The sequence below is a fragment of the Sporisorium graminicola genome, chromosome SGRAM_15 (genome assembly GCF_005498985.1).
Source record: "Sporisorium graminicola strain CBS 10092 chromosome SGRAM_15, whole genome shotgun sequence".
Classification (NCBI taxonomy): Eukaryota; Fungi; Basidiomycota; class Ustilaginomycetes; order Ustilaginales; family Ustilaginaceae; genus Sporisorium; species Sporisorium graminicola.
In genome coordinates, this window is record NC_043725.1 from 205,875 (window position 1) to 229,404 (window position 23,530).

Genomic DNA, 23,530 nt, shown 5'->3' on the forward strand with positions numbered 1-23,530 from the left:
ACATTGGTGATAGAAAGTCGGCAGTTTGGATTGAAATCATTGATGATGGAGGATGTGTGTATGTGTGTGTGTGATGAGTCTAGAGGTCGGAGAAGAAGCTGCCTTTGCCTGGGTTGTTTGGCTTGGTGGGTGGGGGAGCGTCGGAGTCTGAGTCGTCAGAGTCGTTGTCAGGCTGTGGCGAGGCTGCACCGTCGTCGTCGTCGTCATCGTCATCGTCATCGTCGTCGTTGAGGTCGGCGACATTGTTCTGTTCCGCCATGTCTTCCTCATCATCCTCGTCGTCGTCTTCGTCGTCCTCGTCGTCGCTATTATCCGCGCCGCTGAGACCTACGATGCCCAACGCACTGCCCGCTGTCTCGTCGTCGTCGTCGTCCTCCTCCTCGTCGTCGTCCAGTAACGGCGATAGATCGGTCAGCTTGACCGCATTCGAATGCCCGATACTCGCCAGCACACTCGCCTTGCTCTTCATCCTCTCGACGGGTAAGCCGTCATGGCTCGCAATCACGCCGAGCAGCTTGGACGGCAGGATCTGGACGACGCGCACCAGCCCGTCCGAGCTGCCCGTGAGCACGGTCTCGGAATCCAGCGTGACGAGCGTATCGACAGAAGCCGGGTGGCCGGGCACGCGGTCGACGTGGTCGAGCAAACCTCGCGAGGGCGTCCAGAGCGAGAGGATGCCCAGCTGCGTGCCGACGACGAGCTTGGTCGAGGAGCGGATGGCGGTGATCGAGAGCAGCTCGTCCTCCTGGTCTTCGCTCTGCTCGAACGATGTCGGGCCCGAGGAGCGCAGGTCGATGCTGCTCAAGCTACCGTCACCCGAGGTCACGATGAGTCGCGAGCGGCTCTCGGCCTTCTGCCCCGCTCCATTGTCCGAATCTGAATCCGAGTCCGAACCGCTCTGGTCGTCATGCGAGCCCTCTGGATTCTCGGCGCGCTGCTGCTGTTTGTGCAGCGCCGCCGCTCTCTCGCGCCTGCGTTGTTTCTTGAGCATGCTTTTCGACTTTTTGGCTTCGGCGGGTGTCTTTGGTTTAGGCACAGGCAGGTCTGGGAGATAAACCATGTCGGTGATCCAGTCGAAATGGTGGTCCCATGTGCGGACAGGTTTGACGCCCACCCCGCCCCCCTTGCGCGGATCCCACAGTCGCACCACGCCATCGTCGTCGCCCGTCACCACCATCGTGTCGTCGATTGGCAACACCCGGCTTGGCGCCGCATCATGCACCCCGATCCAGCTCTCTACTACCTTACCCGTCTCCGTATCCGTCGCAAACAGGCCCTTGTCCTTGGAGATCGAGTAGATCGATGCGCCCGTGTGCGAGAATGCCAGCCCGCGACACGACTTTTTCGAGGGCCGAGACGCCCAGATCTTCTTGTACAGCTTGGGCTGCGTTTCTGAGGCTTCTGAGGCCGCGACTTTGGCTTTCTTGGACGGAGGACTGCTGGCAGGTGTGCGAGAGGACGAGGGCTGCGAGATGTACTCGTCGTAGTTGATCAGCTGGATCTTGCCAGAGATGAGACCGACGGCGAGCAGGTTAGTGTCCGGCGCCGGGTGAAACGTCAGGTCGAGCGCGTCGCTCGATAGTGGAATGTCCATGGTTGTTTCCTGTATCAATGTTCTGGAAGCGATGTGGCATACCGCTTGTTGCCCAAGAAGTGTCTGTATAGATGAGAGAGAGAGAGAGAGAGAGAGAGAGAGAGAGAGAGAGAGAGAGAGAGGTGTTGGTGCTTGGTGCGTCTCCACGATGAATGCTTTTGGACAAGTCAACGGGCTTTTTTCTGCTCTTCAGGGTCTCTCAACTTTTACGGAAGACGGTCAAAATGAGCGCGGCTGGAAAATTTGGACGGAGCGTGCACGGACACGATTTTCCCAACAATGTTGAATCGACAAATAGAGAAGAGAAGAAAAAAGGAAACAGCGCTCGATCGGAACCGATTCGAATCACGTGTGGTAGAGCTGCCCGTTGTCACACAATCTCGATATCCTAATCCTTCTTCTTCGACATCATCATCATCCCCCCCTTCCGACGATCAATCACCCTTGCTATTGCACCACCTGATTCTGCAACACAGAGCGTCAGGTATCAAGCACACCGCATCTGCGACGGCGCATATCCATCCTCTCTACCGCGAGCGATAAATCACATACAGCAAAGATGCCCGTTCCTTTCGAAGCCGTCCTTCACATGGGTATGTTCTTGCCCCGCTTTCGCCACGGCCTTCTCACCGGAGTCGAGCTCTACAATGAAGCTGTAATTGTGGGAGCTGGCTAGGCTGGAGGAGGATTGCGTTGCTGACCCTTTTGCATTTCTTACTACCTGGCTCCATGCGCACACACCACTGCTGTCTTGCCAACTTCCCTACCGTGCCGGGACACTCACAGGCATGGTGGTGGTCATGTTTGGCGTAGCAGGTACCGGGTACAACGTCGTCCGACGTCTGGCTGAAGACGGAAAGGTATGCACGAATACACACACTCTCCCTTGTTTCCTCCACTTCGTTGCACTCTCGTATACTGACCGAGTTTCCGTCCGTGTTTGACAGCCAATCCGACACTCGCTCGACGACTGGGAGCGCATGATGATGAAGCGCGACGAACGGCTCACGGGCAGCTTGAGAGGTCAAAGTGTAAGCAATCCTCCTCTCTCATCTCACTGCAACCTCTGCTGAACGCTACGAGTACTCACACACGTTTCTTCCTCTCTACATGGTGAACGACAACAGACAAACCCTATAGCGCCAAAAGAGTTTGCGACCAGCTCGGCCTGGTCCACCGAAAAGCTCTCTTGATCCACGTCTCCCAATATCATCCGAGCATGTACATTCTGCCCGCCAATCACAGACCCTTTCTTTCGCTCAAATGTGGTGTCGCAAACAGCATGCGTGAGCGACTCGACTCGGAAGCGGCTTCATTGCACTAACTAACACGATGCTAGTGCATCACTTCCACACCTCGACCCGTCGTCTCAGCACCTCCCTGACGTTGATCTTGCCATCATCCACATGTCCCAATCCCTCCAACAGCTGCCTGTACTCCTCCCCCTCCTCCTGGCCCTCATCCGTAGCGTCGAAAGCGATCTGCACCGCTTTGGCCAATGTCACCTCTCCCTTTCCCCCAACTCCCCCCGTTGAAGACGGCAACCTCAACAAAACACCCGCATCGACCGCGGCCTTCCAGCACGCTTCCGGCCGACGTCCAAACAGAGCCCCCCGCTGCACAGCATTCGAGTCGACCAGCTCTCTCACCACGCCCAGCCAGCCCTGTCGCAGATCCTGGTCGAAGCGTACCCCACCGGCGTAGTTGAAGCGCTTCGACCCGCCCGCCATGACCACCCGCTCGACGAGCGCCGTCGCGATTGAAGTGGAGATATGCCGGTAGATGGGCAGCAGAGTTTCGCGCTCCAAGATGGAAGCCAGATGTCCGAGGTGCGATGAGAAGATTGACAGTGCCGGGATGAGCGTAGGGGTTGGGTAGGGCTCTTTCTCGTCCTGCTCTTTGAATTCTGATGAAGAGTCATCTTCCTGATCCCATCGACGCAGGATGTAGGGTCGAAGCTGTTCGATCACCTCGCTAGTGACAAGCCTTTCAATGGCAGTGATGGCGCGAGCGGCAATTTCGGAAAACTTTCGACGTGGCTCTTCCCACACGCCATAGCGTCCAAACTCGGTGAGCACCTGTGTTTGCCCGACATCACTCACCTTGGGCGTGCCGAATCCGCCGTCTCCACTGGGAAGCACGGGTGAGCCCCCGCTGCTCGCAAGCGGCCTAGCCACAGCGGCGCCCCTCTTGAGCCTTCTCCTGAGCAACATGCCCAGGCTCGCCGCGTCCAGCTCTCGATCCTCTTCAGCTCCCTGTTCCTTGCGCAGACCCAGCGCCAGCGCGCGACCCTCGTCGGTGGAAACAAGGCTCTCGGACATCTCGACAAATGCCGCTGATTCGGACCACCGCTCGAGCTCGGTACACACGTACTGCGCTGAGAGCAACGCCTTGACCAAGCGGCCCAAGCCACGCAGGCCTTTGACCATGTCCGAATCGGATGCGCCCGAAGTAGCACTGGTGCCAGAAACAATCTCGCCAGGCATCGCGCGTGCAAAAGCCGAGGAAAGCGATTCAAATGCGTCGAGACTCTTGGTCAAACGTTGAGCGTAGGAGCGCAAGATGGGCAGCTGCACGATGGCCAAGAAGGACAAGCGCTGCGAAAGCGAGGGAAGCGGACGGTAGCGTTCCGACACTGAGTCGAGGATCTCGATCGTAGACCTGGCGGATTTGGTGGTCCTTTGACCGATCGAGTCTTGGGTCGACGCACCCGAAGCATTCGCATCGGAGAGGGACGAGTAAAAGACCTGCTCATCGTCGTCTGCCAGACTGTCCGAGCTGCCGATAGCCCAGGCATCGGGAGAGTTAATAATCTCTTCGAAGCGCCGCAGAGCAAATTCCTTTTCACCGTCGAGCCAACGATTGAACCAGGCGGTGTTATCGAGAATGTCGTCCGAGATCTTTCTCGTTCCGGCGCCGTCAAGAACAGTGAGGGATGGCGGGAAAGATTCGGCGAGGTCTGCATCGAATGTGAGAGCCTGAAAGACAGTGTGCGCTAGCAGCGAGGGGTGCTCAAGGAGCGCAGGCATGGTGGAGGCAATTTTGCGACGGAGCGGCGTGAGCAGACCATGCAGGAGCTCCGCGTACGTGTCAATGTGGCGATACGCTCTGCGCGAGGAAGCTGTGGCAGGATCATTGGCATAGGCGCGGTTAAGGCGGACTACAGCGCCGCCCGAGCCGGGAATGCCGTGTGTTGCAGGTAAAAAGAGTGGAGCCTGGGTGCGGATGAGAGCAGCAATGTGAGAGATGAACCACTCAGGCTTGTCGAGGCGGTTGGTGGAGCGGTCACCGTCAAAGTGATAACGGAATCGGAGTAGCATGGGTTCGATGAGACACTGAGTGGTGAGTAATGGCTGATACTTGTCGCTTCCGGCTGTGACGAGGTGGGCGTGAGGATTGGCGTTGGAGGAAGGCTTTGCAGTGGCGCGCTTGAGCAAGCCAAGGTGCTCGGCCGCGTCTTGCAATTGGCAGAGGTGAGCCCAGGCGAGCTTGACTTGTTCGCTCTCGGTGAGCTTTGGGGCAGTGATATCGAGCTGATTAGCGGCATCCTGCTGAGGTGAGAGGTTGACCTTGGTTTGGGACCAACCTGTCCGCGCTATAGCCTGCGAGAGTCTGTCACATCGAGCCTTTCGAAGAATCTTGAAGGCAGACGAGCGCTGCGCACGCAAGAAGGCAACCAGCTTTGGCTCGCCTGCTCGTACGTGAAGCTGCTGGGACCCGACGGTGGAAAGCTTCTCGACCTTACGGACAAGAGCATCGAGCTGCGAGAGATGCTGAAGAGCATCGAGCTGCTGCGCTTGGTCCTGATCGCACTTGACGATAGCAAGCCGAAGGTCTTCTGCCTGTGCCAAGATGGAGAAGTACGCTTTTGCTTTTTGGAGCTGGTCGATGGCAATATGGAGCTGATCGAGCCTGCTGATGAGGGTGACAGCACCAGCTTTGCTAGACCCAGGAGCAGCAGCAGCGGCAGAGGAAGCACCAGCTATGACGAGATCTTCACAGAGGTCAAGCAGCTTGTCTTCTGTGGAAGCAATATCGTCGGGAAGCGAAGAAAGCTTTTGCTTGAGAAGCTTGACGCCGTCGAGGCTGGAGAGGAGTTGATCGCGTAGCTGAGATTCGAGGTCGGCGGTGCGAGCAGTGGCTTGCTGATGGGCCGAAGTGAGCTGAGCAAGATACGCTTCGAGCGAGGAAGAGGATGGAAGCGTGGTAAATGTGGGAGCTGAATGCGAGCCGTTGCTGGTATCGGGACGCAAAGAAGCAGCGAGAGAGTCGGAGGCAAGCTGAGGGAGAATGTAATTGCAGTGTTCGACGACATAGCTAAGCTGTTGCTCGTGAGTGGGAGGAGTGAGGAAAGCTGCCAGCTGATGCGGCTCTAGTGTTGAAGTATGGGTTGCATGCCCGTTGTCCGCTGCAGTTGCAGCCATACTTGCTAGATGTGCTCACCGAGGATGGTGATGATTGATGACAGGCAAGAGGAAGGGGTTGGTCTTTGAGCAAGAAAGAGAGCGTTGGCTCAAGCGAGAGGCTAACGGGTTATGTGCGCTGTTCGATGTATAAACGTAACAGTACTGATGGACCTGCGCGCCAAGCCAAAAGTGCATAGCCTTCCTTCCCTGGTGATGCGTGGCCTCAGCCGCGAAATTCGAGCTCAGCTGAAATAGAGGGAGCGAACAGCAGTGGAGCAGCACCAACCCTTGTTGACTGGCAACATGGAAATCCACAGCCGAGCCACTTGAACAGTCAGTCAATAACAGACAAGCCGGAAATAGCCCATTTGGTGCCTACCGATGGACAAGGTACACGCACGCTCGCTCAATCGCTCGCTCACTTGCTCGATCCTCGTCACTTCGCTCTCCCACCAACATCACCCTGAGACTACATTTGGGATACTCCTTTCACCCTCAAGTCGGTCTACACTACGACTACCGCCTCACCAACCCCCTCAGCTAGCCGCCATGGCTCGACCTGACCCAGCGTCCCGCTCGCACACGCGCAGGTCCGACGAGCTGTTTGCCGCTTTCAACGGTCCTGCTGATACCGATCCGGCATTACCAAACTATGCTCAAGCAAGCAGCTCTACTTCAACAGCATTTCGCTCCTCATCCAGACCGTCCACGGATGTCTTCTTCGACGCCGGCGATGCGCTGCCCGAACCCGACAACGCTTCCGTCAATGACCCACTAGGCGCAAATCGTGCCAACGCCAACTCCTCTACAGCTCCATCTCCTTCTTCTTTCCGCCCGCCATCTCTCTCGAATCCCAGTGGGAACACGCCTGCCTACGACTTTGAGCGTCCCGAGTACTTTCCCACCGCAACCAGACGACCGCCACCGACATCAACTCCCACCACTCCTCGCTCTGAAACAGTCGCGGAAGCCACAAACGCCTCGTCCAATCATCGCACAGTAGACATGAGCTTCGAAGGTAGCGACGAAGCAGACGATTCGACGCACTCTGCCAGCCGCAGCAACGTCCATCGAAACGGCTACAGCTCGCTACCCACTTCGAGCAGCGGCGCTGCTGGCAGCGCAAGCGTGAGCGCGGATGCTTCGCAACACCTCTCACGTAGCGATCGGTTGCGTTTTGCTCTTGGTCGCTTCGGTCGCTTTGTTGGCATGGGCATACCCGGTGCTCGCTACACTACTCTCTCGCAGCAAGACGGCGCCCGCACAGGCGTACATCGACCCCGCGTCGTCGGTGGCGGCATTGGCCAAGACGGCGTTTTTGCCAACCTCAGTGCCAAGCCAGAGCGCCGTCGACGTGGCCACAATACCGGAGGCACCGACGACCGAGGCGAAGACGATGATCTCGAAGACGACATGCAGCCACCCACTTACGAGATTGCTGCCGCCGATGCAGTGCCTCAGTACTGGGAGACCACCATCCTGGGGGGCAGCGTCCACCCGCTTGCCAATGGACTCGGCTGGACACCTGGAGGGGCCCATGTCGGTGCAATCGAGGATCTCATCGTCGAAGGGCTTGCCGTTGGCAACTTCTTTGGCTTTGCTTGGAATCTGCTGGTATCCATGACGTTCCAATTTGTCGGCTTCTTGCTCACTTACCTCTTGCACACCACGCACGCCGCACGATGCGGCAGTCGAGCTGGACTCGGCGTCACGCTGATCCAGTACGGATTCTACCTGCGCACAAGGGCCGCCGAGATCGCTGAAGGCAAGGTGATTGGCTCGGGCGATTTTGGTGGAAATGGTGGCGCTTTCTCTGCTGGAGCCGGATCTGGAGGTGCATGGTTCGGTGAAGACGTCGATAGCGCCGATGGTGGTGGCGCCCGCCGAAGGAGAGGCTGGTTGTCGCGAACTGTCCAGGCTGCACAACCCTCGGCAGACGGGACGACGCTGGCAGACCTGTTTGCAGCCCAGGCAGATGGTCAGCCCGTCAACGTCGGAGGCGAGAGTATCACGGATTCTATGAGCCAGTCGACCGAATGGCTGGCCTATGTGCTCATGGTGCTTGGATGGACCATCCTGCTCTCAAGCATGCTCAGCTACTGGCGCATCTGGCGATGGGGCAAATCGCTCGTCGATGCTGCACGTCGCGAACAGGAATCTTCGACTAATGACACTGAAACCAACAACAACGCATCTGGTGGCGGGTCTAACCCGGCAACGGGTGCGACGGGTTTCATCAACCGCTTTCGCTCGGCCTTGAGCTCGCGAAGCGGTGCCAGCGGAAGTGGATCTGGTGAGGACTGGATCCTGTTCCCAGGCGTAGGCCACCGGCTGGGCCGCACCAGTACAGCTGCAAGGCAACAGCATCGATCCGCCTCGTTCGACCATCCCACCAGCATCGTCGATCTAGAAGACGACGAAGGACTTGATACAGAGGACGCTCGATTGAATTCGGCAGAGCGGCGGCTGTTGAGTGACATGCGTCGCGTCGGCCTTGCATGAACTACTTTGCAACTTGACTCTCTTTTTCATTCTGATCCTGCTTTCTTGTACTTTTTGACATGATACCACACACACTCTCTCTATCCATACATTCTCAATGCCAAGCATTTCGCTTCGGTTCTTCTTTGTCCGTTTGTTCGCGTCACCTCGAGAGAGATAGGAGCGGGCAAGGTGACTCGTGGATGTGTGACTCTTATGCAGGTGCCGACTGACTCGAGATAGCCTCGGCAACGGAAATGTGACTGTGGCCGCGGAGCTCAGCTTTTTCGGTACGACTCAGGAACGGAAGAGTCTCTTCCGTTCTTGGGTTGTACACCACCGCGTTTGAATTTGGACGAAGTTTGTTTGACAGGCGCCCTTTTTTCAATTCTAAGCTGCTTCTGCCGTCGGCTCGCCCCCGCTCAGCCTTGTAGAAGGAGAAAAGCCTAAAGAGAGAATAGTTCGGGTAAAGCAGCGAGTGAGTGCATTTGCGTTTGCGGCTGGAAGGTGTTGGTTGACAACAAACAGTTGTGGCCTACCTTATCGCGTTTTGGCTTTTGGTTTATAAGCCAACTAGCTTTCAGCAACGCAGGAATCGTTTGTTCGTTCTTCCAGTTCCTACTCTCCACCCTTAGCAACGTCTCTGCTCATCTTGCGTCAGAGCAATCGATTGAAAAACCACTCTCTTTCAAAATTACATGGTTCAGTTGTGCTGCGCTCCGTTCTGGTTCTCTCTCGCTCGTTACCTTCCAAAAGATACAGATACGTTCCATCCGCATCGGACGTCAGTATCATCAGCCAAAAGGCTCGTTACGTAGAGTAGCACAAACAAAAGAAAAGCAAAGTTTGCTCGGATTCGACTTCCATCTCTCTCAAGCCACCATATCCTGCACCACGCCTTGCCCGATCAAATCACAAGACGTGCACAGCCTCATGATTCCCTCAATATCATCCTGGCTAGCGCTGCACCGCACGCCGCCCACAGTGGCAACCGCCACCACGCTACCCGGCGTGCGACTGCCACTTTGGGACCAATACACAGTAGCAGCCTTGGCGTTGGCTTCCACAATTCTCGTCGTGTTCCTCTATCTTCTTTTTGCCTCTTCCCCCTCGTCACCACACTCATCTGCACCTGCAGGCTACACTCGACTCGACACCGAGCATGCAGAATCACCCAACTCGATGGGCTTAGATGAACAAGCCGATGTCAAGCACGAGGTGGACGGCTACGCCTTTGAGCTGCGAAAGGCGCTTGGCACCCCCATCGACGCGGCTGCCTACGAGGCTAAACGCTTGGCTTTGCACATTGTCATCGCCTTGCTCTCCGTCGTGGGCTTGGCCATCGACGCGACCTCCATTGTCTCCCAACTGATCTCCGACGTTCCACCAGCGCAGTCCTTGCAGTCCACCTTGTACTTTGCATCCACTTGTGCTGCTTTACGAACGCTCACGGTGGCGATCGCCATGCTCAATCTCAATCTGGAAGAACCAACTCGCCTCGTCTTCCTCGCGCTTCTCAGCTCCTTCTACCTCGTCGCTCAACTGCTCGTCTTGTTGACCGACTACAAGCTCTTCCTTCCCTTTCTCGGCGGCGACTCGAATCTCGTTCTGCACGCCATCAATGTCGGCGCTACCCTTATTGTCTTCTTGCTCGCGTTCCTTTCGCCCAGTGGTCCCTTGATCCGTGTCGAAGCTACCGGAAGTCTGCCCGCAAGAACCGTCACTCGTAACGACATCGGCGGCGGCTCGGTTGTTCAACACGTTTGGGGCTTCTTGGCCTTGCCTCTTGTCCGTAAAGCGCATACCAAGCATCGGATTGAAGAAGATGATATTCCCGCCATCGATTATACCTACCGATCTGCCGTCGTCGCCGAGGACATGATCCGCACCTATCGCCAAGCTCTAGCTGCATCGCTTGTCAAAGTGCCTTCCGGTCCCAAGCGTACCGACAGCATTAAGGGACGAGTGTTGTTCGCCGCATTGGTCAAGTGCAATTCTTCCCAAGTGATCTCCTCCGGTATCAATTTGATCGTCGTCACTTTTGCATTTTACGTGCCCAAACTTGGTCTTTCGCTGCTCCTCGACGGCATTGAAAAGTACGAAGCCTCCCTCAGGCAGAGCACCAGCAGCAGCAGTGCCGGTCATGCCGTCGATACTGTCTCCAAGAGGGCCAGATCCATGCTCATCTACTCGGCCATCTTCTATCTCACTTTGTTTGTCGAGAATTTCCTCGTCTACCAATACTTCCGCCCGCTCTCCGTCTACCTCAAGACCAAGGTGCAAACACAGCTTACAACTTTGCTTGCTTGGAAGAGATTGCGTCAGAAGGAAGCTTCGGCCAAAGAGCAACATACGAATGATGGCGACAACAACGTCTCCAGCGCCACAGCTGACGCCGACAACTCAGAGCAAGAGGGTGGGGCTTCAGCTTCCTCTTCGTCTCAAGTCATCAACCTCGTCACCACCGATACCCAGCGCATCTATTCACGCATCGACCTGTACACCTTCTGCATCATGGGTCCCCTCGAGGTATTTATTGGCGGATACTCTGCCTACCTTCTCATGGGCAAAGGTGCTCTCATCGGTCTTGCTGCCGCTGCTATCATGCAGCCTATCGCCTTTGCCGTCGGCAAGATCACCAAGCGCATTGACGAAAGACTGCAAAAGGCAAGAGACAGGCGAGTCATGCTCCTCTCCGAAGCCATCCGCGCCATCAGGATGGTCAAATACGAAGCTTGGGAGGACGAGATCGGTGCCAAGATCATGTTCGAGCGTCGCGCCGAGCTGAAGTGTCAGGCCCAGAGCTGGGCCGTCTACACATTCTTTGGTGGTCTCTTTGCTTTTGTACCCATGCTCACCATCGTCGTTGCTTTCTCCTGGTACACGCTCGTCGAAGGAAATACGCTCACCGCATCAGTGGCTTTCCCAGCCGCGGCTGTACTCAACGAGCTGAGATTCGCCGTCAGCTATCTGCCAAGCAATTTTTTAAGCGTCATCCAAGGTTGGGTCTCCATGAAACGTATCGCGGTCTACATGGAAACTGGCGAAGTCGACATTTCTGACGACGACTATCGACCACGGACCTTGAACGGTGCCAAGGACGCCGCTGAGCGAGCCTCTTGCTCGGATGTGGGCAGGATCGAGCTGAGCCAGGCCGAGATTACCTGGCCGTCCGAAAGCGACGATGACGCTGGTCAAGCTCAAACTCAAGCCCAAGCCCAGCCCTCGTCACCGTCGACCTTCACGCTCTCGATTCCAAACGCAACGTTCGAAGTTGGCCACATCAACCTCGTTTGCGGCAAGATCGGATCCGGAAAGACACTGCTTCTTCTCTCGCTTCTCGGCGAGGCTCGGCTGATTTCCGGCAAGCTCGACTGTCCGCGCTCGCACCATGCTGCGACTCTCTTCGCCGCCCGCACTGCTTCCGCTTCCTCTTCGGCCTCGCACCGCAGAGAGTGGTGGATCGACCTCTCGCTCTCGGCCTATGCCCCACAACGCCCCTTCCTCTTCAACGCCACGGTCCGCGAAAATATTCTCTTCGGACTCGAATACAATGCGCGCCGTTATCGCGACGTCATATTTGCCTGTGGTCTCAAGCCCGACCTCAAGATCTTCAAGGATGGCGACCGCACCGAGATCGGTGAAGGCGGAACCAATCTGTCTGGCGGTCAGAAGGCGCGCATTTCGCTCGCCCGAGCCGTGTACTCGCACGCCGGAACCGTGCTCATTGACGATTGCCTCTCGGCTTTGGACTCGCACACCACCAAACACGTGTGCGAAACGCTCTTTGGTGAAGCCAAGGGCGGCAGCGGTCTGTTGGATGGCAGGACGACGATTCTGGTGACGCATCACGTGCGGCTCATGGCATCGAGGTGCAAAAAGGTGATGGTGCTGCAGGAAGGTCGACAGGCTTTCTTTGGCAGTGCTGAGCAGTTCATCAGCAGTCCATTTTATGAAGGACTCGAAGACGAGGATGCCAAGCAAAAGGAAAAAGACGAAGCGGAAACGCCAAACTTTGGCTCGAGCAACACCACTGCAGCCAACTCGGCGGCCAACAGCGATGAGGAAGATACGGTCGAAACGGATAACGTGCTGCTCGATGCGGCTGGCGCCGAAGTGGCTGCAGGCCGGCACGCGAATGCCTCCGGCTTCTCCCAAGGCACTGTGGATGGCACGGTTCACAAACCTGCCGTGCGCAGACGACCATCGGCTTCAGCCTTCAGTCAAGTTTCCGGTTTGCACGACGACGAAGCAGCAGCAGCAAACGAAGAGGAGGCGCACAAGCAGGTGACTGAGGAAGGGCGCGCGCAAGGACGCGTCTCGTTTGCCGTATACAGCGGCTACATCCGTGCTGGTGGCGGCATCCTTCTCTGGATTGCACTGGTCGGAGCGTTCGCCGCCTACGCCTTCACCGACCTCGGCGCCAACTGGTGGCTCCGCATTTGGACGCAACACGCAGCCACAGACTCTGAGCACCCGGCCGAATGGTGGCTCGCACGCTGGATCGTCATCCAGTCGTTCCAGGTGGTTGCCATAACCCTTGGCTATGCATTCATCTGCATCGCGTCTCTGCTTGCGGGAAGCCGACTGTTTAAGCAGCTGCTCCGAACCGTGCTGCGTGCACCGTTGCGCTTCCACGACTCGACGCCGTCGGGACGTCTGCTCAACCGCTTCGGAAAAGACATGGAGGCAATCGATTCCAACATTGCCGAAGAGCTCACCGAAGCTGCCAAGGCGCTTTTGATCGCTCTTGCCGCCGTTGTCGCCACTTTCCTCGGAGGTGGACCAATCGTGCTTGTCATCCTCTTGTTTATGCTGCCCGTCTTCTACATCATCGTTGCGACTTTCACCTTGGCGGCGCGTGATTTCAAGCGACTCGACTCGAACTCGGCCTCGAAACGCATTACGTGCTTCACCGACCTGATTACGGGTGTTGTGACGGTTCGTGCTTTTGGCGCGTCTTCGGCCTACTTCGCCACGTTGATGGACAGACTGGACGAGAACATGATGTTTTACTATTGGCAGTCCACCGTCCGTCAGTGGCAGTCGTTGCTCCTCAGCTTGGTCAGTTCGGTCATCGTCATTTCTACCGTGTTGGTGGTGACGCTGACGCCGGGATTCACAGCGGCCAGAGCAGGTTTCACGCTTAGCTTTGTGCAGAACCTCACATCGATGCTGACGTACGGCATGCGTTCGCTGTCCAATGTGGAGCAAGGTCTGGTCGCCGTCGAGCGTGTGATGGAGTACTTTTCCATCGAAACGGAACCTCTTGACGCTGCACCTGCTTCGGTTCAGGAGCCTGTGGCGGTGCCGGCGAGCTGGCCAGAGAAGGGTGTGATCGATATCAAGAATCTGCACCTGGCGTATGCAGAGAATCTGCCCGATGTGCTGGATGGCATCAATTTGTCAATCAAAGCCGGTGAGAAGGTGGGCATTGTCGGAGCTACAGGCAGCGGTAAGTCGACGCTCGTATCGGCGCTGTTCCGCTTCTTCGAGTACCGGGAGGGCCAAATCGAGATCGATGGTGTCGATATCAGCAAGATCGGACTGAAAACGCTGAGGAGCAGAATGAAGATTGTTCCTCAGGATCCGCTGATCTTGTCTGGCACGTTGCGAAGTGCCGTCGACCCGCTCGGACAGCACACAGACGAAGACATTACGCGCGTCCTGGTGCTCGTTGGCCTGCTGAAGGAGGAGACAGCGATCGCATCAGGGTATGGTACTTTTGATTCCTCGGCCACCACAACCAGCCGAGTCGCTAACGGTGTCCGGGAAGGCGGCAGCACGAGCTCCTCTACACTCCTCTCGCGCTCCCCACCCCAGGAAAGCAGCGACGACTCGGGCACACTCTCGTCGCTCGAGGCACGCATCGAGGAAAGCGGGAGCAACCTGTCGTCAGGTCAAAAGCAGCTTCTCTCGCTCTCACGTATCCTGCTCTCAGCCTCCTGCCCGCACGCAAACGCAAACAGCATCGTCGTGCTGGACGAATCCACCTCGTCGATCGACTACAACACTGATGCCAAGATCCAGTCGCTCCTGGATGCGCATTTTGCCAAACACAACACCACGGTGCTCGCCATCGCCCATCGCTTGCGGACGATCATTGGATTTGACACGGTGGTGGTGCTGAACAGGGGTAAGGTGGTCGAGAAGGGTAGTCCGGTTGAGCTGCTGAAGGAAGAGGATGGGTGGTTTACCAGGTTGGCCAAGAGTACTGGTGAGCAGGAGTATGCGTCGTTGAAGAAGGCGCTTGGGTTGTAGAGCCATGTGAACATGATGAATTGAAGCGGTCTCTTTGTGTTTCATTTCGAGGTCTGTGCGAGAGAGTTGGGCACACGTTGGGCTGAGGGGATGCACCCTGCCAAGCCTCTTGACCGCTGCACACAAGGTGAATTGCTCTCCTCATCTCAACTTCCGTCATGACCTCTTCTTGAGCTTGTTCGCGCACAGACACAATTTCACCATACAAAACAGTGATTGCAACGGCAAGGTGACCAGCAGAACAGTGCACCACCACCACCGGCATCTAGACATTAAGCGAAAGACATGTGAACAAGGTATCCTAATACATGGGAGACGAAACGAAAGAGAAACGACAGCAAATCATGACGGACCTCTGCCATCCGTTTACACAGGGGCATTGCAACCGAACGAGGTAGCCGCAGCCGTCGAGTCGAAGACAGCCTTGATCGACTCACCTGAGCCGTACATACCCAATCCCGAAAGGGTGTACGAGCCGAGCGTCATGATCAGCAGGACAATCTTGACGACGATACCGGGGATAACGACGCCGAGAATCTCGTAGTGGCCGCCAAAGAGGCCACGCTGCCAGCGGGACCACGAATTCCAGGTGTCCTGCCTCAGCGCGGTGAGACCCGGAGTGAACGGTGCGTCGCCCACCATCGCATCGCGCTTGATGTAGAAGATCAGCGCAAGCATGAAGGGGAACGAGTAGGAGAAGTTCATGATAGCAATGGCGGCGATCAGACCAGAGATGGTCTGCACCTGGGGAATGGACGAGGCAATGACGAAGGCCAGTGCCCAGTAGACGACCGACATACCCGCCCAGATGACTCGGCCGCGCGGGCTCGAGAGCGCAGGACCCTTGAGCAGGTTCTGCACCGTGTTGACGTAGGCGACCTTGAGACCGACGTTTCCGTAGAGCGCAGCGGCGATGGTACCGGAGAGAATGGCGAGCATGTTGCAGATGGTCTGGAAAACGTACTTGGCAATACCGTTGTACGACTGGCCCAGTACGTACTGTCCCTGGTAGTAGTAGACGACGTTGGCGTAGACGAGGTAGACGGTGCAGATCAACGCCTGGGCACTGATCATACCCTTCCAGAAGTCCATGGGGCGTCGCATCTCAGCCATAAGCTCTGGGAAGATCATCGCACCGCCGTAGGCAAAGACCATGTTCATCAGACCGTTGACCTTGGTCGAGATGTCGTACGAGACAAACGCCGAGGTCATGACGGGCTGGTTGTTGTAAGGGTATTGGTTGCCAAAAGATGCCTGAGCACCGGCGATGTAAGGGCCGTACTTGATGATGGCGGCCATGGAAATGATGACAATGGCGATGTTCTGGTAGACAGCAGTCGCAGCCGCAAAGCCGAGACCACGGAAGGTCTGGATTTGAGCAAAGCCCATGCCGATGAGGGAGAAGAGAACGACGCAAACAGAGAAGCACAGGTGGGCGCTGCCAGGGGCGCCGCTGATGACCTGGCTCAACGCCTGGCCGTTGGTGAGGCAGATCAGACCGACGTTGATGATTAGCTGGAGAGTCTGGAGAGCGTTGAAGGTGTATCGCATCGGGGTGCCGACGATACGTTCGCCAAGGTCTCCGTACGACTTGATAGGGTAACGTGCCGAGTCGAGCTGGCAGAAAAGCTTCCAGAGGGCGATACCACACCACCAGGCGCAGAAGCCCATGACAATGTACATGACGTTACCAGTGACCCAGCCATTCTGGGACATGGCGTAAGGAGCACCGTAAGGTCCGAGAATATCGGTGGTGATCAGGTAGAAGATACCGACCCAGGTGGCAGTCTTGAAGGCGCGGTGCGCGTTGAGAGTCTCCTTCTCGGACTCGGGAAGGCCCTCGAGCTGGTCGAAGGTGGAAGCATCCGTGTTGTTGACAGTCGGCTTGACCGCCCCAGCCTCGACGGCAGCGCCGTGCTCGCTGTCCGAAGAGAAGTGCTTCTTCTCCTGCCTGGCGTCCTCGAGGTAGCCTTTGCCGTGGGGAGCGTTGGCCTCGACAGCGACACCTGCAGCGCCGTACAGCTTCTCCTGCTCGCGCTGGATCTGGGCATAGAACATGTACTCCTCGAGCGTGATGTCGCTGCGAGCGGGGGCCTCGTAGAGAGCGGGAACGGGAGTGAGACCAGGAGCACCCTGACCAGGAAGATCAGACTGGTGGGTCTCCTCCTTGTTCGAGGTGTGGTGCGTCCTCTCGATCTCGACGCTCTTTGCGCGGTTGAAGACGTCCTTGATACCCATCTCGGCTCTGTCAGTCTAGGGGAAACAGGGGAAGGGGTGGAAAGGGGAATATACAAGTTGGGTGGAAAAGGATTGGGAAGAAGCGGATCGCCTCTCGCGTGGCTTTAATAGTGTTCTCGAGGAAGGATGGCGAGGCCAATCAGAAGGCGATCGAGAAGACCGACAGTAGACAGAGAACGATGATTGGGCAGCTTGTTCATGGCTCAGACCCAAAAAAAAGGAGCAATGCGGCAGACGAGCGGAGCTTGAAGAAACAGCCGCGACAAAAAGAGGGAACCGGCGGCGCGGCAGACCAGCGGAGTGCGGAAAGCGGCTGCTGAAGTCCACTTAACGGACAGGCGCAGAGCCTCTCAAGGCACTTTCCGCGGGCCAAAGGGCACCAGTCGAGACGCCACAGACGTATGCAAGCGATTCCAGCCGGTTGCACGAACGGATGGACAGAGGGATCATCACCCAAGGATAGTGTGCCGGCCATCCGAAGAAGGTGGTGGGCAGGTCGAGTTAGCCGGTAACTGGCACTCCAGTCGCCAGATTAAGACAGCTCGGCTGCCCTGAATTCACGCGAAGGAAAGAGCGAAAGAGAGAGAAAACAAGACTTGCTCGCCATCCGTGTCTCGTGATTCGAAGGTTGCAGTTTGAGACAGAGGGGCTTACTCGCTTGCGCCAATGGAAACTGTCGGATTCAGCGATGTCCTTTGCCGTTGGTTGATAAGCTCTGCTGCCGTCGTTGGACAGCCAGATAGCTTGGCTTCGGAGCGTCCTTCCGAGCCACTCATCTGTAGTACTTGGGTCCAGGAACCAATAGCGCGCGCACAAAAAATTGAGAAGGCTGGTTAGTGCATCGTCACACGATCCTCGACCACATGTGCACACCTTCTTGTTCGAGGCTGTTTACACTTGCTGCCGCTGGATTCGCCGCTCTCTCCGGTCAGAGCCTCAATGGGGCTTCCGGAAAGAAAAGATAAGAAAAAAAAAACAAAGAGGAAAAAGCAAACGAGAGATGTAAGCGGAAAAAAAGAGACGGGTAAAAGTGGTCAGTCAGGCAGCAAGGAGAAATTCATTTTGCCCGGCGGGGCGATGCAGGATCTGTTTGCTCTTTCCAACTCAACCGTCGGCAGATTGAACGCAGCTGATGAGACCAGTTCGTCTCTTTGCGTTGCAAAATAAAATAATTAATCCGAATGACGCTTACTGTACCGTCATGTCAAGACGAATGTTGAACTGGTCAACTTTTTTCTCTAATCCTTTCATGCTGACCAACGAATCGACGGATAATGAGAACGCTCCGATTAGACTCCGGATTTTGCAGGCATCAATCTGTGCCGGTGATGAAGAAGAGCAAGATAAGGATCAGAGCCGCTTCGAACAAAAAGTAAGATTTGCTCGTAAGATTAAAAATTGAGTTGTAAAATTGAGTTGTAAAATTGAGTTGTAAAATTGAGTTGTACTGTAAGGTAGCTTGAGGTTCAACGGCGATTCGACCGGCGGTCTGTCTTCCGACGCATGTGTCTGCTCTGTGTGGTCATCTACGCCTCCCCGCAATGTCCGTTACGTGCGACCAATCACAACGCACACTCTAGCAGTCAAACACCCCCACTTTGACACCTCGCCAGCTGCGCTTTGTGCTTACGGTGATAACCGAACCGCGGGTCACTCAGGAACACGACAAAGACGCAACCTGCCGGATCAACCGTCGCTTGACTCCGGAGATATCACGCCTTGGTCGTGGTGTCTTGTCGTGCCTGCCATCGTTTGTGGCGCAACAGAGTCTGTCCGATGTTATTGCAAGGTCTACAGCAGACCGACCATCGATCAAGCTTGAGTGAGAACCATGCGTGTCGACTCGGCTCTGCCTCTTTCGGGAGGGTGCGACTTGCAATCTTCTTGATCCTTGCAGAAGGTGAATAGCTTCATTTGCGCGGTCTAGTCATCTGACAATTTTTGCGGGGAAGTCGCCGAGATGCGAGCATTGTGATAAGCCAGCCCACTCTTGCTCCGCGGTGCCAATGCAGACAAAACAACAAATGACGGGCGGGCATCGGCACTTTACCCCGACCTTGCAGAGCTCATTGCAGCTCCGTCAGGTGCCTTTTTTCATGCTTCGGGTCGACCGCCAAGACCGAACGGCTTAGAAGAAAATTTGATCACCATCTTCTCGATTCTGCAAGATCATCCCTGTCTCAATCCTTGCCGGGTTTTTATCCGTATCTCTCGTTCGCAGTTGCACCCAATCACGAACCGACTGCCCCGGATTGCACCTTCCGTACTTGATGCACAGTCCGATCTCAATCAGATCCGGCGCGGTAAGCCGGTGTGCGATTGGTCATTATCGTGTCCTATCATGGGTAAGGGAACAGCGCGAGAAGCAACACGAGTGGGGGTGGGCGAACCAACCGGCACGCCAGGCACACCTTGACCGCAAAGAACCAAGGGTTGTCGAAATTTAATGGTGGCAGATTCGAGGTGACATCGGAAGCCTCTTTCTGCCGAGACAACGCCAGATCGGGATCTCGCGCGATCAGGGCCGATGCTCTCATCTATGCTGGATCCGATCCATGAGAGTCGTTCGACGTCGCTTCCGTCTTCTCCCCTTCACTGTCAGCGCCCACAGGGCTGACTTTGCCTCTCTTTATCAGCGTTGCCACCTTTCTCAGCTGACTCTTGGCCGTCAAGAACCCAGTTTGGGCGCGAGAGCAGAGGTGGTCCCATTCCTCGGCCTTGTGCTGCCACACAAAGGCATTTAGCACAAAAGAAAGTGCTGATTCATTTTGTGTCGGGTCGCGTGAGCTTGCTGCATGCTCCCCAGCTTGACTCAGCCTGTTCCTTCCTTGCGGCTTGGCCCGACTTGGCTGGAGGCCTAGAGCACCACGACTCTCTCGGTCTGGTCGCGGCTATCTCTCAACCGTTGCGTCCCTCTGTGTGTGATGAGAAGCTTCCATTGGCTCTTTGGATTCTTTCTGCAGTGTGCGGGCGTGAGGCATAGGAAAGGGGAGCTCTCAGCAGGCATCGTGCTGCTTACCTTGCCACCATCAAGCTTTCGACTTTTACCGAATCTTGCCAACAAAATGTCGTCTCAAGGAAATCATCCCAGCAACGCCCAGTCCAGCGTTCCTCGCAAAGTGAGTATATTCTCGAATCCAACAGGACGAGACGAGGGTGGGTTGATTGGTATGACGACGCTAACGGCGATACCTCATGTTTTTGGGGGCATTGATGGATGCCAGCCCCCTGGACACGCCCAGTTTCCGCTTTGGAAGCGGATGGCCGAAACGTCCCAGCGCTTCGTCAAGCGTGATCCGCAGCTGGCGCCTCTGGCATTCGTGTAGGTTGAGCGAGCGCGGGAGGCTGGATACATATGCCGAGTTCGGCTCGTGTCCAACTGACAGATCAATTTTTGCCTGTATACGATGCCCGCGCCCTTCTCGTTATGCTGCAGCAGTAAGTAGATCCCTCGTTATCGTCATGTCGATCGTCCGGCAACATGGATCCTGAGCATCGTTTTGTCTGCACCCTGCACCACCACAGCCCTCGGAACTGTTGGCTTGTACCTCTACTTTCACCGCTCCAAAGTGGCCGAAGTATCCAAGGATACAACCTTTCCGCGCCACAAGCAGACGAGAGCGAGCGGTCAGGGCTCCAACGCGCCTGTTGTTACTGCAGACGCGCCCACCACCGAAGTTAAGGGCAGTTACTACGCCGAGCCCGTTCCAGCCACCGGCGGAGTCGTCATGCTTCTGTACCCGCATCTCAACAAGGGCGAACGCGAGCATCTCGAGAACCTCACCGTGCCACACAACGAGGGTGCGTTTGGCAGGACCATGAAGCAGGCCGGTGCGTGCGATCAGATGAAGAAGAACCGCGAGAGGGGGGAGAGGCTGCAAGAGCGCGAGGATGTGGACAAGTAGCGCAAGCCATGGGAGGAGGACGATCTCCCCCCCGGAATGCCTGAGACCGGTTGGCTGATCTCCGCGCCCGGCCAGTAACGCAACTACTAGGTGCAGGAATTTCGCTCGACTCGACGCAATCACAACGCTAGGTTTTTGAGTGTTTAGATGGAGCAGAGATGAGATCACGCAACGATGGGTGCTGGCTGTGATGATCCTTGGCGACGCAAGAAGGCAACAGTTCGGGCTTGATCGTTGTTGCGAGCGGAGCCGAGACTCGCATGTGCACTAAAATTGACTTGCTCGGATACATTGGCCGCGCTCGCCATGGTCGAATATTGTCCGCTAGCAAAGATGCTGGCTGGTGCCTTGGTTTGATCTGTCTTGCCGAACGTGTCAAAGGAAAGTAGGCTCGATCGACCCTTTGTAGATACCTCCGCTTCACCCGCACCCGCCAAGGATGGCATCGCACCTCGCCAGCTGGTCCTATCAAAGTAGTGACTGCCGTGCACACCGAGACCAACTGAGAGCACAGCAGCCGAGAGCGACAAGGCAAGCGGATTTTTGGGAAGCTGTTTCAAGGAAGGAGCCGTTTTGAAGATGAGATACGTCAGGGACCAAGCCGTGATGACGCCACTGCCATTGAGCTGATCGCCTTGATCGATCATGTATCCGCCCGTGCTGAATGCGGCTGCAAAGAACGCGAGCTGCCAGAAGGGCGGGACGGTGCGCAAGGGCGGCTGCATTTGAGCCGAGGCAACTTTCTGAGCCTGGACATTGGCGACCAGGCGGGCAACAAGACCATTTGAGCCCTGACTTGAGGCAGCTGTCGAAGCTTGAGCGAGTTGCTTCTGGCGCTGCAGCTTGGCTGCGGCTTCAGCGGCGGCCTGTGCAGGTGAAGCGAAACCGAAAGGGGTGGAAAGGGCGAACAGGGCGGCGAGTGTGTAAGCGGGGGTGCTTGTCTGTGCGTACGAGCCCAGCGAGCGCACAGTGTCCTGCAGCCAGCCTTCGGTACCGATCTGTTTGGATTGGATAGCCTGCATCGTCGTTCAGGAGGGTAACAATGGTGGTGGTGGTGGTGGGATAGCGGAAAGAGCAAGGGCGGATGCGGATAGCAGCGCGAAGAGAAGAGCATCGAAAGTTAACACGCACCAAGCTACAACGCCTCCACCTTTTTCCTGTCCCGTCTTCCGAGTTGGGTTCAGACCATGGGTCTAACATGCTCACTCAGTTTTATTTATTCCTTCGCGAAGTCCAACAGGACATCTGAGACATTCAAATTGAACAAAAAGGTCACGGAACCCCGCGCGTTTTTCGTATTCACGCACCCTTCTTGCTCCCTTGGCAGCCAGCTTCTCTGTACCTGGGAATCGACTTGATCGCACACTAAACGACGTTTGCGGTTCATACCAGATCAATTCGGTGTGGATCGAATGTCGATAGCATAGGAGGCACGTCGAGTTGGTTCATCTGCATGAGGGCGTTCGAGCACACACCCCAGCATCTGCAGCGGCAGAAGCTGCAGTTTGGAAAAACGGACGCGGCGCATGTCCGCTGACAGCAACGCACATGCCCAAAGCGAAAAGTTCTCGAATTCAGAGGAGCGCTACAAAGACTTATCTGGCTGCTGTGCCGGCCTTGGACTTAAATTTGTCGGAGCTGCGACGCCGCCTTGCCTTTTGTAATCACCCTTCCTACAGTCACATTCATAAAGAGCAATCAAACCTCTGGAAAAGTAAGGCCCTTTGGGATCACGACTGACAGGAGAGAGCAACTCTTTGGACGAGGTTCAACGTCGAAGCGAGACGAGCTTGATGTCGATCCTTGGCATGTGTGGATGTGTGCGTGTGTGCGTGCTCGAAGGTGTTCCTTGGGAGCACTGGAAACGCCAGCGAGACTGAGTTTGAACAGACGGCGATTTTCAGGCATCGAAGTGGGAGGAAAAAGTGACATGAGAGGTTGGAGAGAGCGCGAGGAGAGAGGTGAGAGAGAGAGGTGTTGAATGAAAACCCTGCAGCATTTCTGCCTAGCTTTTTCGATTTTTTTTTGTAGTCCTCTGCCAGGGTGCGGATTCCGAGCCGATTGTCAGGGTGAAACAGACACAGAGCGAATGATCCAACGAGGAACGAACCCCTTAGAAATGCAACACTCTCGCTTCATTCCGCGCTTGCTCGACTTGCTTGGCTGGCCAGGAGACGCCTTTCTCGCTCCTCGCTCCCTTGCATGCTCTTTCTCGCCTTCTCCTACCCACACAGCAACCTCCCTTCTCGCTCTCTTGTTCTCTGTCTTCTGCCTGTGTCGTGTTGAAAGACAGCCTCAACCCTTGATCACTGCATCTACACCGAACAGAGTCGCTGACTGCACCCAGTCCAGTCCGTCCAAGCCAACTCTGCACACGCATCCAAGCTTGCGTCCGGTGCTTCGTTGCGACTGCTCGCTGCTTTCCACCACCAGTACCAGTCACACCATTGGCATAGCCGCAGCAGCGTCGACAAAGTAATCATATCGTCGAAGCTGGCATTGCTGCGCTCTCTCTCCCTACCTCCATCGAGCCCGCATCTGTCTTACCAAACAACAGGAACGGACGGCAAAGGAGCAAATCCCCCCACCCAGGCTTCAGCGCCTCTTACTCCTTCGCGAACGCATCTGTGGCGTCTCGCTGAACA

General features: G+C 56.2%; 8 protein-coding genes across 8 annotated transcripts; 4 read left to right on the top strand and 4 right to left on the bottom strand.

The window, feature by feature from the left end:
• Nucleotides 1-79: 79 nt before the first annotated feature.
• EX895_002507 (uncharacterized protein) lies at nt 80-1,594 on the bottom strand (the record flags this gene model as incomplete). The annotated part of the gene is made up of 1 exon (XM_029883106.1): nt 80-1,594. One exon carries the CDS (start codon nt 1,592-1,594, stop codon nt 80-82), a length of 1,515 nt encoding a protein of 504 aa, XP_029740504.1.
• A 559-nt stretch (nt 1,595-2,153) lies between these two features.
• EX895_002508 (uncharacterized protein) lies at nt 2,154-2,787 on the top strand (the record flags this gene model as incomplete). Its single annotated transcript, XM_029883107.1, has 4 exons — nt 2,154-2,187; nt 2,381-2,454; nt 2,542-2,625; nt 2,722-2,787. The coding sequence occupies 4 exons, from the start codon at nt 2,154-2,156 to the stop codon at nt 2,785-2,787; spliced, it is 258 nt and encodes an 85-aa protein (XP_029740505.1).
• Nucleotides 2,788-2,937: 150 nt separating this feature from the next.
• On the bottom strand, nt 2,938-6,018 carry EX895_002509 (uncharacterized protein; the record flags this gene model as incomplete). Its single annotated transcript, XM_029883108.1, has 1 exon — nt 2,938-6,018. The coding sequence occupies one exon, from the start codon at nt 6,016-6,018 to the stop codon at nt 2,938-2,940; it is 3,081 nt and encodes a 1,026-aa protein (XP_029740506.1).
• A 531-nt stretch (nt 6,019-6,549) lies between these two features.
• Nucleotides 6,550-8,502, top strand: EX895_002510 (uncharacterized protein; the record flags this gene model as incomplete). Its single annotated transcript, XM_029883109.1, has 1 exon — nt 6,550-8,502. The coding sequence occupies one exon, from the start codon at nt 6,550-6,552 to the stop codon at nt 8,500-8,502; it is 1,953 nt and encodes a 650-aa protein (XP_029740507.1).
• Nucleotides 8,503-9,414: 912 nt separating this feature from the next.
• Nucleotides 9,415-14,742, top strand: EX895_002511 (uncharacterized protein; the record flags this gene model as incomplete). Its single annotated transcript, XM_029883110.1, has 1 exon — nt 9,415-14,742. One exon carries the CDS (start codon nt 9,415-9,417, stop codon nt 14,740-14,742), a length of 5,328 nt encoding a protein of 1,775 aa, XP_029740508.1.
• Nucleotides 14,743-15,108: 366 nt separating this feature from the next.
• Nucleotides 15,109-16,980, bottom strand: EX895_002512 (uncharacterized protein; the record flags this gene model as incomplete). Its single annotated transcript, XM_029883111.1, has 1 exon — nt 15,109-16,980. One exon carries the CDS (start codon nt 16,978-16,980, stop codon nt 15,109-15,111), a length of 1,872 nt encoding a protein of 623 aa, XP_029740509.1.
• A 3,407-nt stretch (nt 16,981-20,387) lies between these two features.
• Nucleotides 20,388-20,885, top strand: EX895_002513 (uncharacterized protein; the record flags this gene model as incomplete). The annotated part of the gene is made up of 2 exons (XM_029883112.1): nt 20,388-20,418; nt 20,506-20,885. 2 exons carry the CDS (start codon nt 20,388-20,390, stop codon nt 20,883-20,885), a joined length of 411 nt encoding a protein of 136 aa, XP_029740510.1.
• Nucleotides 20,886-21,049: 164 nt separating this feature from the next.
• EX895_002514 (uncharacterized protein) lies at nt 21,050-21,907 on the bottom strand (the record flags this gene model as incomplete). Its single annotated transcript, XM_029883113.1, has 1 exon — nt 21,050-21,907. One exon carries the CDS (start codon nt 21,905-21,907, stop codon nt 21,050-21,052), a length of 858 nt encoding a protein of 285 aa, XP_029740511.1.
• Between the last annotated feature and the right edge of the window lie 1,623 nt (nt 21,908-23,530).